This window comes from Panonychus citri, unplaced genomic scaffold, assembly GCF_014898815.1.
Source record: "Panonychus citri isolate SS breed McGregor unplaced genomic scaffold, ASM1489881v1 Contig00133, whole genome shotgun sequence".
In the NCBI taxonomy this organism is placed as follows: domain Eukaryota; kingdom Metazoa; phylum Arthropoda; class Arachnida; order Trombidiformes; family Tetranychidae; genus Panonychus; species Panonychus citri.
This window is the reverse complement of record NW_026515538.1, coordinates 155,933-176,523: the sequence shown is the minus strand read 5'-3', so window position 1 is coordinate 176,523 and position 20,591 is coordinate 155,933. Positions and strand designations below refer to the sequence as shown.

The following is a 20,591-nucleotide window of genomic DNA, read 5'->3' as shown; positions in this document are numbered from 1 at the left end:
CCATTTCCTGTTACAATATGTCCAGGGAGTAGAATTTCAGGGAATCCTAACTTGCATTTTTCCACTTTAACCTTAAGGTTGTATTGTTTGAATCGATCTAGAACTTTTCTAGTGTTTTCGATTAACTCGTCGAATGTTTTTCCAATTACCGGTACATCATCAAAGTATCCGATACATTCGCGAAATTGAAGTCCATCCAAGACTTGATTGATAAAGTTCTGAAAAATGAACGGAGCGGAGCTTAAGCCCATGGGGAGCCTTTTATATTGGAACTTTCCAAATGGTGTAACAAACACTGTTTTCTCTCGCTCTTCTGTGGGTAACTCGATTTGGTGGTAGCCTTGGGCTAAATCGAATAAGTTGAAGTATTTTCCACCGCGAACCAATTCAAGGCAATCGTCAACTCTAGGCATTGGGTGTCTTGGGACATTCGAGATACGATTGAGACAACGATAGTCTATAACCATGCGGTGTGAGCCGTCCGGTCGTGGTACCATGATAACAGGTGAGCCTCCTGGGGCCTTTGAGGGTTCTACGATGTTAGCATCGATCATTTCTTGAACCAATTGTTTTAGTTCAGCTCTTCTTTCTGGACTTAGAGCATATGGTTTTTGATAAGGTACTGGGTTACCTTCCAAATTGATGTTAACTGGGCAAATTTTTGCTGGCACGAATCCAATATCGTGTTTACTTTTTGAGAAGCAATCGATGTATTCGTCGATTAATTTTAACAGGCTATTTTGTTGTTCAACTGGCAAATTTTTGTTAACTCGATCAAATGCTTTTTTCAGCATCGGGTTTTGTAACAACTCAAGTTGTTCTTGTTCGTGAATGTCTCGAACTGCCATTAGATAATTTTGATTACCAAGTTTAAGCTTGTAAGCTTGTTTGTTTTGTTTATCGATGATAAAATTGCTGAAGGGATTGTTTTCTTCATTTTCTTTTTTCTTTTTAACAGAATTGATGATATAATTGTTGTTACCATCAGCCATTGCATTCATAGCGGCATTTAGAATTACTGTGTTTTCGTTGTTATTGACGAATCTGAATAGGAAATTTGCATCATAAGATTTTCCATCGGGAGTTTCTTTCACTTGGATTGAATATTCTTCTCCATCACTTTTAAAAGTTGTATAATAAAGATGCATAAATGAATTACCAATGAGACATTGAGGTTCAAAGTTTTGACAAATTTGAATCTTTAAGATTCTCGTTTCATCCATTTCCGGATGTTTTATCATTGCAAAAGCAAATCCAATTGAGTTTAAAACTGAGTTTGAAACTATTCCTTTAAGGGAACGATTAAAATAGTTAATTTTAACACCAAGTTCTTGAGCAATTCCAATGTCAAGAGCAGATATTGTTGACCCTGTGTCAAGCAATACTAATCCATCTCGCACATATTGTTTATCGGGTGTAAACAACTTAAAATTAACGGTTGGCATGTGTTTCAGATGATGGAAACCGAGCTGTGTTAGCTTTGGTGTTTGGTCATTAATTGCCCATACGTGGTCATTTTGACGTATGGCTGTTGTAGTCGGTTCGACCACTTGTTGTTCAGGCTGAACGTAATTAACTGGAGCATTTTGTTGCTCTTGTGGTTGTTGATTCGAAGAGGTTGAAGCCTTAGCTTTATTTCGCTCATCATTTTGCTTTCTGTAGCATTCGTCGGTATTATGGTTGTTCTTTTTACATCGCGAACACCATTTATTTCTACCTTGACGTTGAGGTTGATCATTACCACTTAAAATTTTGTTGAGGTTGGAATTCATATCATTCCTGGGTTTGTTGTTGTTCTCACCTTTAGGTGTTGGTCTTGTTGGCTTTCTAATTTGCCTTTGTTGTTCAAGAAAATCATGATGTTTTCTTATTAGAACATTGAAGATTTTATCTTCTGACTCATTTGCTCCTAAAGTATAAACTTCATTTCGTATATGACGGGGAATCTGGTTCAATATCGTATTGATGATAACTGGTTCTGTTACCTTACCGAGTGACTTATTTATCTTAATCTTAAGATTTTGAAGAAATTCGGATGGATGTTCCTCTAGTCGATATCGATAATTGGTGAGTTCAAAATGAGCTGCATATTTCATTGATGGACAATTGAGCTTCTCGTTGAGAGCTTCTAGATATTGATTGTAATCAGTTATATCTGTTGATATGGTTTGAGCCATTGACAATAATTCGTGCGCCATTGCTTTTTTGAAACACCTTAATTTTGTTTCATCATCAACCTTTTCATGGGTTAATCTAGCTCGTGTCTTCATTACCCATGCTGTCATGTCCTCACCTCTTTTGAATTCGGGTATTTCGGGATCTCTTTTAATTGCTTGGGCAAATTCCATGAGACTATTGGCTAGCAACTGGTTATTGTTCTCGGGAACTTGAATTATTGGTTGTATGATGGGTGAATTTGGTCGAATGGTTTCAACACGGATTTCGTCTTCGATCTCAATACCGATTGCATCCAATGCATCCTTGAGTCTCCTTATAGAGCTGATTGGTAGTTGTAGTAATGAGAGTTCACTGTGGGTGATTGCTCCCAATGATGCTTCATCTCGCCCGATTTTTGTGAGTACTGTTTGTATCTCATTTTCGGACAAACCATAAGAACGGAAAACTGTGATCCATTCAGGCATAAGTTGATTCTTCACATCACTTAAATTAAATGCACTAATTTCATCTTCACTGAAATTTTCACCAAGTAACATTATGTTGGTTTTTATAGCACAAATAAGTTTCTTCTTAAGAAGAAAAGTTGGTGGAATTTCTATTTTCCATAATTCTAATATATCTTTGATATCATTAGATGTAGCACTTGAAATAGTTGGATCAGCCATATTTAACTGTCGTTTTCTTCTGGTGATCATAGATGAAAAATTTCACACACGGAATAAAATGATCCTGCCTGGGTCGCCAAATGAAGGGGTTTTCTTATGATTTATTGGGGAAATTTACGTCTTTTAAGAGACAAAAGGAATAATTCAGACTAACAAATTCGAAGATTGGACCTGCCCTTCAATAATCAGGTCAGTTCAAGTTCGATACAGGACCACTCTATGAGTATGTGAATTAATCTAACTATGATTTGAATTTAAGTTCAAGATACTTTATTGAATTTTAATGTGAACTAGTTAAGAAATGAAAATTAACTGTTAACTTCTTATCTCTCATTGTGTCCTTTTATACAAAGATACATAAGATGTCAGAAGTTGATTAAATTGGGGGGAGATACAATATAAACGGACTGGTTTGCTTAATCAGACTTTTGTCTGTTGATACAATCAAGCTTAAGCTTAATCCAGCTAATCAGTACAAAGATAGTTAAAGCTTTGATAAATTATTAATCTTTGATTAATAATGGTTTACAAAAAGAAAGAGAGTTTGTTTCTCTTACTCAAATTGGCACTTTAAGAGTGTTTAAGCTTTAGCTTATCTAAGCGTTAAGACAATAGAAAATGTAATTAAAATAAAATCAAAAGTTAAAGAAAATTAATTAAATGAATGATTAAAATATAAAAAGTAAGCCACACCAATTGTTGGTGGGTTCAATTTTTCCACCCTTCATATTAAAATGCTTGGGTAAACTTGATCATCCTCATCATCTTGATCTCTCTCTCTCTCTCTCTCTCTCTCTCTCTCTCTCTCTCTCTCTCTCTCTCACCGCATCCCTAATTTCATCCTCATCCTTTACTTTTTTTCATTTCTCTGTATGATTGTGATTGCGTTTTTTTTGCCTGTATATTTATTTGTTTGCATAAAAGATGAACCTCATTACATTGTTTTGCTGCAGAAAATGCAATAAAAATGTTTATCATGTTAATAATACAATTTGATTGATAGATTGAAGAAAATGTAATAATTTTCTGCTCCATCTTCAAGTTACAAGATGAGCAAGAAAAATAAAAACGATAAACAAAATGTTTTCACAATAAACAATCACCTTGAGGGGATTTTGCTTGTTACACTAAACTCAAACTCTTCACTGTGTCAACCCTTAACCACCCTCAACATTGTATTATAATATTGTACATATAAATATACATCTATTTATTGTATTATATTATATATGCTCTGAGTATTAATAACATCATCAATCCTTTTCAATTACACAAATTGATTTTGATTATATTTGATAAATCATCATGAGGTGATGGTTATAATATTATGGTCGTGGTGGATTATTGATTGGAAGATTATTTTGTTTCAATGTTTTACTTTGATTGTTTGGTTTGATTTTTCTTTGCTTCTATCTCATATCATGATGATGAGAAGAAGCCGAAACCGATACTCAATCGATAATATTCATTTTTGGGACATCCATCATGGTGAATCCATGATAATCTTAGTTCTGAGTAGAATTGGATAATAATAATAATAATTGATTCTTGTACTTTGTTGTTTCCATTTTCAAAAATATAATATTATCATGAAAGTTTAGTCTTGTTCTTGTTTGTTGTTGTTGTTTTTTTTTATATTATCGTTTGAAATGATGAACTTAAATGTATCTGATTTTATGGTTGATTGGATTAGCTTTGAAATTACTGTGACTTTATTCAGATGATTCTTGGTGATGATGAGGAAAAAGATAAAATGAACAGATGCACATCATCATTGTCATCTGGTTGATTCTGTGATTTCTGATGGATGATTGAGGTTACTCACATTGAAAATGGAACCAACTGAATTATTCTGAACTTTTCTTTCCCAATTCTTGTCAGGATCTCTCGCTCTCTATTGTCTTCCTCATCTTCATCTCTTGTTTCATCCACTCACTTTCTATCTTTCTCTTTCTTTTTTCTCATCATCATCATCAAACTGATCATCTTCATGATCGTCATTCTTGGTATTTTCATTTGATATCAGATTACATCAATCACGATTTGAGAATCGCCTCCTTACACCAACATCAAAAGCAATTTAAAAAGGATCACATGACTGATAGATTTCATATAACAGTAGTTGCAAGATGAAAAAAAAGACAGGGTGAGAGAGAGAGAGAATCATCATCATCATCATGGTCTTCTCACCATCATGATAAGTGAAATGAGTTTTCCATTCGAAAGGAAGAACAGAAAAATCATCTTTTCGTAATTTTCCCATTCTCATTCAGCTCTACTTTATATTATTATTATTTTCCATCCAAGGTAATATTCACTCTCTCTCTCTCAAGACGTTTTTTCTTCTGTTATGCTATCATCATAATGCTTATCCTCATCTTTATCTTCATGATCATCATCACAAGGTTATATTAGCCTGAAGATAGAAAAGAAAAACAAATCATCATGATCAAATTAAGCTGGAATGGTGTTGATGCTCAAGTTTTAACATGATAAACAAAAAAAAAGTTTCCATGGATAAAAGTTCAATATAAATATTATCATGTTTATGGTGTAAGAAAAGATGGAAAAACAAAAGCAACAAAATTATCATTACAAATATTTTTCTATTCCCACCTTACAGTTGATTCAGTAAATAATGATCATGATAATCACATGAAATTACAGTTAGGATTAGGTTTAGTTTACACTTGAATCAATATCAATGGTTTTGGTTTTTTTTATGTGCTCTCTTTGTTTCCATTGTTTTCATTGCCTGTAAATCAGATTCTTGAATCATTATCATCATCATCATGTTACTCACACAATTATATTGTTACCCATTAATTTAATTAGCCAATTACATGTGAACAGTGATTTAAAACTATTTATTAACATTGAAGCAAAAAACTAGAGAGAGAGAGAGAGAGAGAGAGAGAGAGAGAGAGAGAGAGAGAGAGAAATGGCAAAGATGAAGTGAAAAAAAACTCCAATCTCATGGAATCAGAATCAAAATCAGTTCGATAACGATTCATGATGAACATGATTCTTGATATGATGATGAAATATCAGAGAAACAAAAAGAAACAAAAAATTCAATTTATGTCTATTTCTCATTAGGTGAAAATGATAATAACGATGATTAAGATTATGATTAAGTTTGATTGTTATCGAGAAAAATATTGATACAATATTATATTGTTATAACATTTCGTGTTGCTTTACAGGGTAAAGTTTACTATTGATAGAGAAAAGTTTTCATCTTATTTTCGGCATTATTATTTTCGATATAATGAAGAGAAGAAGATAAAATCTTGTTTTTTTTCCTCGAATTTTTATATTATCATCTTTAGAACATTGTTCTAAAAAGGGGGAAGAGATGAGTGGACATAGATGAAGATGCTCATCCATCAATATTGTGTTTGCTCTTCCGTTTATCTTCATCTTTCTCTGTTGTCGATATCTCCAGATGAAGAAAAACTGTCGAGAATGGAACTTTTTTTTCTCTCTTTCACGAAAATTGTCATGGAAAAAGTTCTGACCAGTCAAGTGGAACTTTTTCATTTTCGATTGATAAGAAAAACTTTTTTCTTCTCTTTTTTGTCATAAAGTCCATGATGCTATTAAAATACTCTCACATACACACACACCATACACCTAAAAACATTCATTAACATGATGTGTTCAGTTATCAGGAGGGCGATGGTGGTGAAGTAAAAGTGGAAGATAGGAAAGATGAGAAGAGAGAGAGAGAGAGAAGAAATTTTCAGAATATTCTGAATGAGAGAATGAAAATTTCAGAGGTGGAAGAAAAAAATTTCCACTTGCATTGATATTCACTGAGATGAACAGTTTCGCTCAACTTTTCCTGATGATTATTCTTATTCCTGAGATCATTATCATGGAAATGATTATAATAATAATAATATGAACCAAATTTTCATCGTTTATCTTATTGTCTTAACATCAATCTGATAAATGATATAATGTATTTAATACAATGAGAAGAGAAACTTTCACCCACCTTGGTGGATGAAACTGATTACCTTGTCAGTGGAAACTTATACACAAACGATTCAAGGTGAAGATGGAGAAAAAATCATCATGAAAGAGGAAAAGAAAGAGAAAAGAAAAAAAAATATATTCTACCTTTTAGTTTTTACCATTGAGAACCATCATTAAATTGCTTCTGTTTTCTTCTTATGTCAAGAAGATCTTCCAACATCATCATTATCATTTTCATCTTCATCATTCTTCTTCTTCATCCTCATCCTCATCATCTGATTCTCTTTCTTAACATTAGGCATCAGTCCTCAAGTATCTCACCTTTATCTTCCTACTCAACAAGAACATGGAATATCACTTTTTGTTTCATTGAATATTGTAAACTAAAGTCTCATGTATCATGACAACAGAATCAGAACTCACAACGGCAAAGGAAAAAAAAAGAAAAGGAAAGAAAAACAAAGAGAAATTGTCATCTTCTTTTTACATTTTTCTCTCTTCATCTTCATCCCATTTTCCTGTACAAAGACGAGAGAGAGAGAGAGAGAGAGAGAGAGCAATGATAACATTATCATTATGATGAAACAAGAAAGAGAACGAAAAAAAAAAGATGAGCAAGCGAAATGTTTGCTACTGAATATCCTTGACATCACTTATAAGGTTTACCTGTGATCTTGTATAATGATGTGATATGATGTTAGACATTATTGTTGATACCTGAGTGTAATTTTCATTTCTGTTTCTTAGATTCTGAGATTTTGTTATATTTTCTTGATAATCTTCATCTTCTCAATCAGTAAATCAGATCATTTGGATGATGAAAATGATTATTATTATGATTACTATCATGAGAATAAATTCCGATGGTGTTGAATTTAAATTTTCCACCTTTTCTGATAATAATCTCATCACTTTTTATTGACTATTATTAAGTCAGAATATAATTTAATACATGATTGGCAGTATCAATGGGAAACTCAAACGATTATCTTGTTACCTTTGCTCGGGCCTTTTTATTGTATATCCAATTTCCCCTGTTATCTGTTGACAAGTTTCATTCATTTTCATGATGATATTTATCGTTATCATGATTTTTCATCGTCATCGTTTTTTTCCTCATTCTATATTGTTATATATTCTCATTGAGAGAGAGAGAGAGATTAAACTATTTTCATCCATGATGATGATGGTTACACAGGGTACAATGTATTTAAAAACGTCATTGAGTTTCCATGGAAGAAAAGAAATTTTTTTTTCTTCATTCTCATCAATTTTATCATGATAACGTCTCTCTTGAGATGATGAGGATGTTAATGATGATAGGGATGATTATTATGATGATGATGATAATGTAAACAGAATCAAGTCTCTCGATAATGATTTTAAATTGTGAACTGGAAACTTTTTTCTTTTAGGTAATTTATTAAGTTTTTCCTGAGTTTTCATGTTATTTAATCGAGTGTATCAGCTGATCATTCATTTGTTTCCGGCAAATTAAGATTTAATTGTAAATTCAAGTTTACTTATCATGTAAGATGCTCATAAATGTGTAGGAGTTTAAATATCATGAGAATGCTCAGAAAACTTTTATGGAAACGATTTAACATCATTAGTAAGTATGAGGAAAATTTTTATCGAGATGAGAGAGAGAAAAAGTTCTGATTCATTTAATGTTGGAAAACTTTGATTCAAAATGATTGAGTTTTTATACAGTTAACATGTGTTGTCTCATTGATGATGATGATGATCTTGAGATGAAAATATCAACTTGAAAAATTATCATTATCAAGATGATAATATTATATATTTTTTGCCTTTTTCGACATGATAATGATAAAATTATTCTTGTTCTCAATTTTTGTTAATCTTTAGGTACATTGGATCAAGCACGAACTTTGACCGCGCCTGTACTTCAAGGTAAGTACTGTTATTATCAAAATGATGGTGATATCAAAAGGGATTGACTGGGAGGAGGGAAGATGAAGATAGAGAGAGAGATGATGATGATGATAAAAGTAAAAGATGTGATGGGAGTTGGATGATGATAGTAAATGATGAAAATATAGAGATATAAAAGTTTTGTCTGATTACTTGATTCAGTCCAATCGAGTCCATTAATTGAGAAAAATGAGTTTTATATCAAAGTGATACACTGAAGATAAGGATGATGCAAAGGATGTCGAGGTTTGATAATGATACCTCTGTAACATAAATAAACAATATAAATATCAAAGCGAGTTCACAAAATTTGGATTTAACTGAGAGAGAGAGAGAGAGAGAGAGAGAGAGAGAGAGAGAGAGAGAGAGAGATGAGGTGAGTGAGTAACAAGAAGATGAGGATGATGGAGAAGGAAGGGAAAAGAAATGAGTTTGAGGGTTTGTCAAACCATTTACACCTTTCATTTAATCTCACCCTCATCATCATTTCCATCACAACAAACAACATGAACACAGAGAGATAAACAATATTATCTCCATCATCTTACTCTCTCTCTCTCATTTACTCTCTTATCTTCCTTCTCTTTTTCCCATTTGTCCTTCATCTTTATTTCATACCAACATCAATTCTCGTCAATCTCTTACTTTGTCTTCATCATCATTTCTCTCTCTCTCTCCTTTTAACACGACTCTTAATACTTATCTTCCTTATTTCTTTTCCTTATTCTACCTTTTCTCTTTATCTTATCTTCCTCATCATCATCATCTCTCTCTCTCTCTCTCTCTCTCTCTCTCTCTATCACCATTTTCATCTTCGGTTGATCCTCATACAAACTTTTCCTTGACCATTTTTCTTACTCATTACATCAACCTCATGGATAAATGACCTGTCACATGAATCATGTCAATGATATGTAAAAAAAACATAACAATCAATATGCTCTCTAAATGTTATTGACCATGATTTTCGTGATGACCACCATGATGAATGATTACCATCGCAATTATCTTCCCCTGGCACTTGATGATTAAAAATGTGTCTCTCTCCAGGTCGAGCCTTTTTTAACCTTCATAATCGACCTGCTTTTTTAAAGATTGATCCAGTTCGTTTATCCGATTCTGGTGAATATCGATGTCGAGTTGACTTCAAAAAAGCTCGGACAATCAATACTGTAATTAGTTTAAAAGTAATCGGTAAGTTAATACAATGTAATTTTTAATTGTGATAACAATTTAAATCAATTCGATTCGAGTAGAAAGTGAAAAATTTTAATTACAATTCAATTAGCCCTTTTCATTGGATATTAACATTATCATTATATGGACATTAAATCATGTTATCATTATCTGGTCACTAGTTAGATGGACATTGACCACTTGACAATTTAATTGAATCTGGATGAGTAAAAAAAGGAGAAGCTAATACATTAAACTAATTGTATCACTGTTAAACATTAGTGGTCACTCTGTCAGCATGATGACCATTACAATTTTCCCTTCAATTCTCATGTTGAATCTTTTTTTTGTCTTCTCTTGATTCTTTCCATTATTCTGAATGTTTTCCCATTTCCGGAAACGGAAATGATGCTGAAATATACGGATTCCTCTGAGATAATGGACAATTGAGTCGAAAAAAAAACTTGTTGATTTTTTTTGCATCACATCGATTCAGATTGGATCCAATTAAACAGGAAAACTGATTGATAAATGGATATGTTAAATGACAAAATATTTGAGATTATATTGATTTGAACAGTGTCTCTTTCCCCTCTCCAATGATACAATTAAATTCATTAAATGATATCAATCAAATTAGTAGATTAGAGTTATAAGTAGATGAATAAAAGTTAATAATCATTTAGGATAATCCGATGAATTGAAAATCAAAATGAGTAAAACTGTAATTTCCAGAGAAATGAACAATTTGGGTTTCGTGATAAATCAATCAGCAATCAAATTAAATTGCTCTTTACAGATCAGAATCAATTGGAAATTCAGTTTATCATTGCATATGGAAATGACGGAAATGTTTGAAAATGAGAGAGATGAAACTTGCATGACAATTTCACCCTGAAAATTAGATGAAACTTTTATCTTTGCTCCATTTTGGATGTGAAGATAAATTCACAGAGAGGAGAGGATGAGAAGAGAGAGAGAGAGAGAGAGAGAGAGAGAGAGAGAGCAAGAAAATCATTCAATAAGAATGAACAAGTAGTCAGAAATACAGGGTGAAATAAGAAATAAGATTGAGGATAGAAATTGTGATGAAAGAAAAAAAAAGTTCATTGAATGCACATCGATTTCATTGAGACAGACAGATAAACATTGACAAAGAAATCATTTGCTTTGAACAAAAGGATCATGTAAAGCTATCATGAAAACTGAACCCATTTCACTTATAAATCCATGTATTCAGTCACGAGAAAAAAACAAAAACAAGCCTAAAAATCATCTGAGTAAAATTACAAGAAGAAAATGAATTCAAGTATCAATGGTCACAAGTCCAAGAAAGAAGCAGCAGCGAGGAAAAAATAGAGAGAGAGAGAAAAAATGACCATTGGAAAGAGAGAGAGAGAGAGCAAAGAAATAAGAACAAAAGTTAAGAATAAATTCGTGAACATAATCTATTCGATTGAGATTCGTAAATCAGATTATTTAACTGATTCTGAATGAGAAAAAGTGTCAAAGAATTTGATAAGTTCATGAGGAAGGGGGTTGAGAGAATGAAAAAAGTTGTTGATATTCAGTAAAAGGGATAAATAGGTTTAGATGTAAAAATGATTTATCGTTAATCTCATGGACCCTTTTTCGTAACCCGCTCATGATGATCATGGATAACATCAATTATGTTAATTACTCTTGAGACTTGAAACTCTTGCAACTGAATTTTTCTCCTTCAATACCAGAGTAAAAGTCAAGGTAACAACATGATAATGATGATGATGGTTAAAAGATGACAGAGTAAAGAAAAATATTATTATTCAACCAACCAGCAGATGAATGAATTTACAAATTCAGTGAGAGAGAGACAAACATATATTATATAGTTTTTGCTTGCACCATGATCATCATGGTTGATAGACAAAAATAAAAGATAAATTGTGATTCGGAATTGAGATAAAGGTTGCGAGAAAAAATCAAACAAAATGTATCCATTTTATCATGGAAACATAATATTGTATATTCATTCATTCAGATAGATAACATGATAAAAATGTATCCATCGTATTCATTTCAATTCATTCATATATTCAGTTTGATATTTTGTTTTTCTCAAAACGAGTTTTGTTTTCATATTATTTTCATATTAACCTGAAGTAAAAAAAAACATCCAAATGATAATTACCTTTACAACTAATGATAAATACTATTTGATTATTGTTTCACCCCCATGATTTCATGAATGAATTCAGTTAACTGAATATTATTTCTTGGTTTTCATTTCAGTTCCACCGGAAGAGCCTACAATATCAATCACTGATGATATTAATCTTAAAGGTTTAATTGGACCTTATAATGAAGGGGATACACTTAAACTCATTTGCACAACAATTGGAGGTAAGATAATCACATTTCCTTTTCCGGTAGTTTTTTTTTGTCACAATCACCAATGTGATAATGATCAAAATGAAACTAAGACCTAGTTTACAATTGAATTGATTCATTTAATGAATGAAACAACTCATGAGATATTATCGTTTCCTGATTGACAAGATTTCATTTCGACACTTTTTTGAAGAAATTTCAACAAACAAATTGAAAGAAAAAAAAATCAATCTTATAATTGAATTACTTCATGATAGAAACAGGGTGAATTTCTGTGTGGTAAGATATGAATGTTTGTTCATTTCACTGAACTTTCTGATTGTTGACAAAGTTTTAATACACTTTGATTACTTGAAACAAACACAATGGTAAACATTTGTACTATTATTTATTTTTTCTTGTCATCATCATCATCATCGTCATCATCCTCTCTCATTGATAACATGATGATCAGAAAGATACACTAATTGTATTAAAAAGTTTTCCTTTAATTAAACGAAAACCAAATGTTATCCAAATCGTTTTTTCTTCCTCATCCCATTTTCTCATCATCTTTATTTTTTACTCTCTTATCATCCTCATCTTCTTACTAATACTAATACTTTTGTGTGTATAAGATTAATTCTGAGATGATGAAATTAATTGTAACCGTAAAAAAAGTAATAAGCCTCCAAGCAATTGATTACTTGGCTCAGTTCAGTTCATTTGTTGAGGTGGATTAGTTTTGATTGTCACACAGACTCAAATACCATATACTTATTATTACAATGACCAGATGAAGATAAAATATTGAACCCTCTCTGTCTCTGAGTTGATTTCTTGACCATTGATTGGTAAAACTCTTGACCATCTTAAATCAACCAAATAGCAGCAACAATTGAATAAGATATTAACCAATAACATGATTGTTATTGGAAACCAAATAATGAAATGAAAGAAAAGAAAAGGAAAGGATCAAAAAGTTCAGAATTAACTTCGCTCAAAGTTGGAATACATGAGAATAAGTATCTTTATCATCATTATCTTGACAGTTTAATAATAATCAATTTTGATAGAGAAAATTTGAAAAATAAGCAAAGACCTTTTTCGTATTGGATGATAATGAAATTTACCTAATATCAAGGCGATAATAGGCTAGAATTTGGTGGAGACTGGTGAACTTTCTAGAATAGACTTACAGTTCAATTTCTTCTTCTAACTGGCCATTTCGATCATAATAAAATCCGACTGAACGATTCTCAACTTCTTAACACGTTACTCACCAAGTGCCGTCAATGATTGACCGGTAAATGACTTGAATCCCTTCAACTTCACTCGTCAATTTGATTTATTATGACCTTGGACATCTCGTGATATTCAGTAAATATCATAGAACATATTAGATACAAAACTCCGTGTTGATAAATATCAAGAACTTTTCACTCGTAGTCGTTTAGTTCATGACAGAATTATGATGCAAAATGATTTCAGACTTTTTTCCCTTTCGTTTCATAAACTCGACAACTCGAAAATATTATTTACTCTCTCTCTCTCTCTCTCTCTCTCTCTCTCTCTCTCTCTCTCTCTCTCTCTCTCTCTCTCTCTCTGTTTTATCATCATTACCCAATTGACCTAAATCATGTTAACCTAAAGGTTAACCGTTTTCATGCTCATCTAATCCAATAAAAAATATAATTGGTCATCTGTCCATTTCTTACTAATCTAATCTGACTCTAGATAATAACATATCTCAAAATAATAATGATTATTGGCAATAATAACAAATCACAAACTGAAAAGAAACAGTTAATTTGATAAAATCTTGATTCAATTTGACATTTGATTTACAATCTTTACTTTTTTTTCATATAATTATCTTGTAGTTTCAACCTTTTCAAGGTTAAACTTTCAAGTTCACAAACCTAATCCAAAGCAATATTATACAAATAACCAAATCCTAATTGATCAATCACTTTAATCAACCAAGATTACAAATCACTCACGTCAACAATTAAATCAGCAAATAAAATCAGGATTATAACCGTTAGGATTATTTAAAATTGTAACCAAATCAAGCCAACACTTTAGTTACCTGTTGAAATTATCATGTTAACATCAGTAGAATACAATTAATCAACTTTCTTTAATTTACCTTGATGATTATCCAAGTGTATTGTTAATCTTGTTCCCGAAAACCTACTTATTACTCGTTAAGGTGAGATTATGCCTCAGGGTGATTAGAATATTTCTCTCTTTTTTTCTCCTTTACCTTTTCTGCCTTAAAGCTTGACGATGACTCGAATCTGCGATTACATTGAAAGTGACATTCGAATTCATTTTGTTTGATTATCACTCATGATATTATCATTCCAATAGGTGAATATTATCATTGTCACTCTCATCTCATCAATTACCAAAAATTGAGGTATCTGTTAATAGGAATAACAATATTATCAATATAATAATAACCATGACTAATGTTATTACTTTATCATCAAGTAAATTAGGATAAAAGTTAAAGGTGATAATTGAACAATTATTATTACCAATCTGTGGATAGAAATTAATTCAACCAAATAATTAGTCTCTCTATCTGTTGATTAGCTTTCAAACCATTACCATGATGATCATTATTAAAGATATTAATTGCAATTATCAAGATAATTAATATAAATATCATGTAATATTTACAAAGTAACTGTTAAAAGAGGATTCGAGATTGTTGAACATTGAAATCTTTTCATGATAACTATTATTATCCTAGATATTATTTATCTAATAACATGGTGATGATTAAGGATGAAGAAGTTATCAAGATATAAAAAAAGAGTCAAAAATCAAGTTAATCCAATTACTAGAAATGTCTTTCAATTTGATTATTTACTCTTATTGATCAATTGAAAACCGATAGTAATTTGATATCAAGTGAAAATACATCATGCTGATGTTGATCATCTGTTTCAAGAATTAATTTAGATGTTAATTGGTTGATTGATTAGTTGCAAAGGCTGTCTAATAATATTGGTAAATTATAATCACAGTTATAACTGTTAATTTAGTTTGATCAACAAATCAGTTGGTTGATTTTGATTTTAAATGAACCCTTTTTTTTGTTATTGATTAATCACCTTAAACACATTATCATACCAATAACGTTGATATTACTATTAGTTTAATGATTATGAAGATAATGATGATAATGGTTACGAGGCTTTGAACATTAAACTAAAATCATGTAATGATTACTAATAACATGATGATGATGATGATCAGGAAAAGGGACACAGATGATAACTGAATAGCCTCGAGAGACCTGGATAAGACAGAGAGGAAAAATCCTAAGATAATGTATTGGTGGAAATGATGAGGATGAACATTCATCTCTCATATCATTTAATCATTCCAAGTGATTCTTTATCATTATCATGCAAGTTGACATTCAACTGAATAACAACAAGATGAACAAAGATAAAGGATAAGTATAAATAACACATAGAGAAACATGTCTCTCTCTCTCTCTCCGCCATGATGATGAAAATGAGAAAGAACATGAATGAAAGAAGAGAAATAAAAGAAAATAAACAATAGGAAGATGAGGATGATGATGATGATGATGAAAGAAAAAAAGTTATGACAGTTAAGTCAAGAAAAAGTCAAGTGATAAAAATGAAGATGAAAATGAATCCTGATGATGTTTGATGATAACTTTCAATGTGATTGATAGAGGTAAGTTGTGTACAGATAATGTTGATTAATTATTCAGATGATCATCATGAAAGTCATCAGATTATCATCATCATCATCATCTCGTTTTCCTCATCCCAAACCCTTCATCATTATTGTTGTAACAAAAACTTCCAACAATGATATTGTGTAACATATAATATGATAGAACGAGGAAAAGACAAGTTAACATGATATCATCTCCAGAACTTTATTCAGAATTGCATTTACCTGAACCATACAAAGAAAAAGGATTTTCAGTTTAGCCAAATTTTAAGTAAGAATCAACTTTTCCCTCTCACTTTTATATCCTTTTAATACTTGATATTTTCATTTTCATTTATTTTATCGTTATATCAGAATGGAAAATGTTAGAGATGAAACCGAGTGTCTGATCAATAGAAATGCCCGAGGCTATTTTTATTTCCCAAAAGCTTTTCTATCGTACATACAAAAATTGTGTCCATTTTTTTTCCTCCATCTATTTACTGTACCTTGTATTCGTAGATTCATATTATTGTGTATTCCTATCAGAAAGTGGGGTATTCATATTGGAAGATGATGAAAATGTTCAGTGGGCATTTCACTCACTTTCTCTTTCTTCTTACATTTACTACTTGAATACTCTGAGGATCTTCATAAGGGTGAAATAGCCTTTTTGGGTTCTCATATTTATCCATCTTCATCCTCTCATCTTCATCATCTTTTCATCTCTCTCTCTCTCTCTCTAATCCAACAATGAACAGAAAAATATTGATGTAACTTTGATCAAGGATGAATATGTATTATCTTTGCTTACATCGTCTTAACCTTTTCTGATATCAATATAAATAATCATGAATTCACATCAATAAAATAGATATGATATCTTACCCATAGGAGGAAAAAGGTTTCAGATGATATTTACTAAGTGGAGCAAATTATTAGGAAAAGTAGCTGAGTTCAGAATGAGAATGGACATGAACTTGTATTCATCATTATCATGAAATCACCAGAAACAATTTGATAAAAGTGGCCAAAACTTTTTCTCCAAATTCTAATAATATCATTAATCATCTCCAATGTCCAATTGTTGAAACTTAATTGTTGATCGTTTTATCAATTACATCAGCTGATTGTCATGTCAACTTTTTCCTCTCTTTTTGCTCATATTTGATTTTCTATTGGTCATTTTGAACAGGTAAACCTCGACCATCGTTGACCTGGTGGCGTGATAATTTATTAATAGATGACACATTTGAATATACAGACAAAGAAGGTAAGTAATATTTTTGTTATTTATTTTCTTTAGAACTTTTTTCTTTCTTCTCGAATTTGTAAATGTTCCCATTGAATACAAATGATAACCAATATTCTGGTGAGAAAATAAAATATCAAAAACGATAATGATGATATTATTTTGGTCTTCATCTCAAACTCGAAACTCGTTTTTTTTTCTGTGGTATTTATAATAAATGATTTCGACAAATATCAAACATTTACAGTTTTATCTCGTAGGGAGTAAGAGACTCAGCAAGATGATGGTGATGGTGATGATGATGATGATATTGAAGGGAAAGGGAAGATGGATGAAGTTGCAAAAAGAATATTTTTCTTCTATTTTTTTCTCGATAAAATTTTCATCTTGGGACTTTTTTGGTCATAGATTTTCATCTTTTCCCTCTTTCATCAGAATCACAGTAACACTTTTACTCCCCTTCTTTCAAGATTTTTCATCTCTTGGCATTTTCTTTCCTCATGATACATCGTGTTTCCTATTCCATCATTCAACTCATTTTCCACCACCATCATCATTATCACCATTGAGCCTTATCTTCATCTCTTTTTATCACCATCAGAATCCTTGTCGTTGATGTTTTCGCATCCAGAAAATATGAGAACAAGAAGAAAAAAACAAAATTTTACTCAAAATTTGTTCACCTCAAGATACTTTGTGTCTCACCTTTTTTTCCCGGTAACATCTTTGGATAACTGTTAATATATTTTTCCTTTTTTTATTCTTATCCTTTTCCTTTTCCTTTATCATTATCATTCCTTCACTTTGCTTATTCCCATTATCGTGATGATAATGATGATCCATCAATAAAAAAAAACGCATCATCAATAGTGACCACAAATCAGCTGACGATATCATCTTTATCAAGACATCATCTTTTATCAAAATTAACCTGTCAAGCGGTCAACAATAATATGACCATACCCTTGGCTACATCAATAACCTTAGAGCTCAATTGTAAGTAATTAAAACAGTGCAACCAAATCAGAGTAAAAAGTGACAATGGTCAATAAATCAAATGACCAAACAATCAAATTGTAAAATTGTCCAATTTCAATGCAACATTATGAGACCAAATTTACCAAATTATCAGTCGAGTCAACATTTGAGTTGATTAATTTATCAATCAGTAAATTTCATGATGAATGATCAACAATTTAATGAGAGAAAATATTCTCAAATATTTATATATATGTTATATTCAAATTTGAGATAAATTAACGAGACTGAATTTCAACCAGAACTTTTCACTTTCCCTTATTCATTTTATTATTCAAATTTCTTGTAAAGTCTGACAAAACTTTTCATCATAATTCAAACAACTTGTCAACCGATTGATTATATTAATACTTATACACTAAATAAGTGTACATCATGAAGATGATGGAAATTAATTAATAACAATGTAATTTAATTATTCTGTCTGTCTAAATCCAGTGAAACCAACCGAAGTGCATATTACTCAATTATCACCGATTCTGGTTTCCCTGAAAGAGGCAACATTTGAATGTAAAACAATAGGATCAAGACCAAAGCCAAACATTTATTGGCTTTTTGATGGTAAAAAACATTCAACTGGAGTATCAGGTAATTGTGTTTAGATTGTCAAAAAATAATTATACAATTAATTAACCCGATAAATTAACAACAAACACACAATTCACAAACTAAAACAATTGAAACAATCAATCAAAACATGTAGTAATAGTCATAGTAGTTGTGTGTGTAACTGTCAATTGATTAAGTTAATTGTGTAATATAAAAAAGTGAGAGAGAGAGAATCAACCTGATTAATTAATTGAATCTTTTTTTTTACTGTTTTTCTTGTTAATTGTGACAATTACTAATTATCAGGAGATCAAGTGGTTACCAGTCGGATAACAATTAACGTAAATAAATCACATAACGGTGCAATGTTATCATGTATTTCAGAAAATCCTAAAATATTAAACTCCCAGATAACTGATCAGTTACAATTAGATATTCAATGTAAGTATTATTAATATTTAAATCAATGAGAATGAAACATTTTCAAACAATAAGATAAACAAGAAAATCCCATCATTCAAATGATCACAAGTCAATTTACTTATCATGATGATGATCATCATGAAACTGAACAATAACAATTACATATTAGCCAATCTGATTACCTGATTTTTGCAATTTACTTTTTCTTTTTACAACAATTTGCATGTTCATTGATATTAACTAAATTGTAATAGAGTCTCTCTCTCTCAAATGATGTCAATGTTAAAGGATCGAGTAAAAAAGTAGAAGAGGAAAAAAAATCCTAAATTGATGTGACATTTACTTCATTCATTATTATGTATCATTTGTGTAAGACAATTTGTCGCTCAATTTAATCAACAATCAACGTAGAAAATCAAGAAAAAAAAATGAACGAAAAATTTTACAACTACTTTACTATTATTATCATTTCTTTATCATTACCTTTTCAGATGAAGGAAAAAAACTTTGCATGGTAATTCATCATTAACATGGTAAATTGTAATAACGATTATCTTATTTGTTATGTTATATTTACACATTATGATCATTTCGCTGGGGTTATCATGTTTATTTGTTTATTATCATTATTATTATGATATTTTACTCTTTATTTTCAATTTTCTCATGTAAAGATAAACCTCAAGTTAGACTTGAATTTGGTGCACCAACATCATCATCAACAGTAATTCAGGAAGGAAATGATGTTTACTTTGATTGTAAAATAAATTCCAATCCTAAACCAATAAAATCAGTTCAATGGAGATTTAATGGCAATCAATTGTCACCTAAACAAGGTAAATTTTACTTTCTACTTGCTCTTATTTTCCTGTGTCATTGTTATAAACTGGGAGAGAGAGAGAGTGAAAGGCAAAAAATCATCATCATAATACTAAAGGGAAGTGGGTTTTTGGAGGTGGGAAAAAGTAACAACAATATATTATACACACAAAGGAGAGAGAAACCTAATTTTAACCCATCCCTTGACTTTGCAATTAACTTTCAATCTCAATCTCAAATGTTGGATGAGGATGGAGAAAGAGAGAGAGAGAGAGATGATGATGATGAAAGTTAACTTGTCTTCTCTATTTTATCCTTGTATTTTGCATCCACTTCCTCATTCCACCTTTACCACCTCATCCTCATCTTCCTTTTTTTCCCTTACCTTAAGGGTTCTTTTACATTCACCTTTTGCTTTTCAATGTTCATTCTCATGCTCATCATCATCATCATCATGATCGTCATCCTTTTCATCTGATTCTTCATCCATAGTAACTTTATTAAGTCTATCA

General features: G+C 31.0%; 1 protein-coding gene across 1 annotated transcript in view; it reads left to right on the top strand.

Moving 5' to 3' along the window:
* The window catches only part of LOC128390990 (uncharacterized), a 48,852-nt gene that overhangs the window by 15,417 nt on the left and 12,844 nt on the right, over nucleotides 1–20,591 (top strand). The window contains exons 3-10 of the mRNA XM_053350810.1: nucleotides 8,700–8,744; nucleotides 9,816–9,959; nucleotides 12,213–12,323; nucleotides 17,194–17,271; nucleotides 18,121–18,246; nucleotides 18,727–18,876; nucleotides 19,144–19,278; nucleotides 19,935–20,096. Of these exons, the coding sequence (XP_053206785.1) occupies nucleotides 8,700–8,744; nucleotides 9,816–9,959; nucleotides 12,213–12,323; nucleotides 17,194–17,271; nucleotides 18,121–18,246; nucleotides 18,727–18,876; nucleotides 19,144–19,278; nucleotides 19,935–20,096 (951 nt within the window). The remainder of the gene's footprint in view (nucleotides 1–8,699; nucleotides 8,745–9,815; nucleotides 9,960–12,212; nucleotides 12,324–17,193; nucleotides 17,272–18,120; nucleotides 18,247–18,726; nucleotides 18,877–19,143; nucleotides 19,279–19,934; nucleotides 20,097–20,591) is intronic.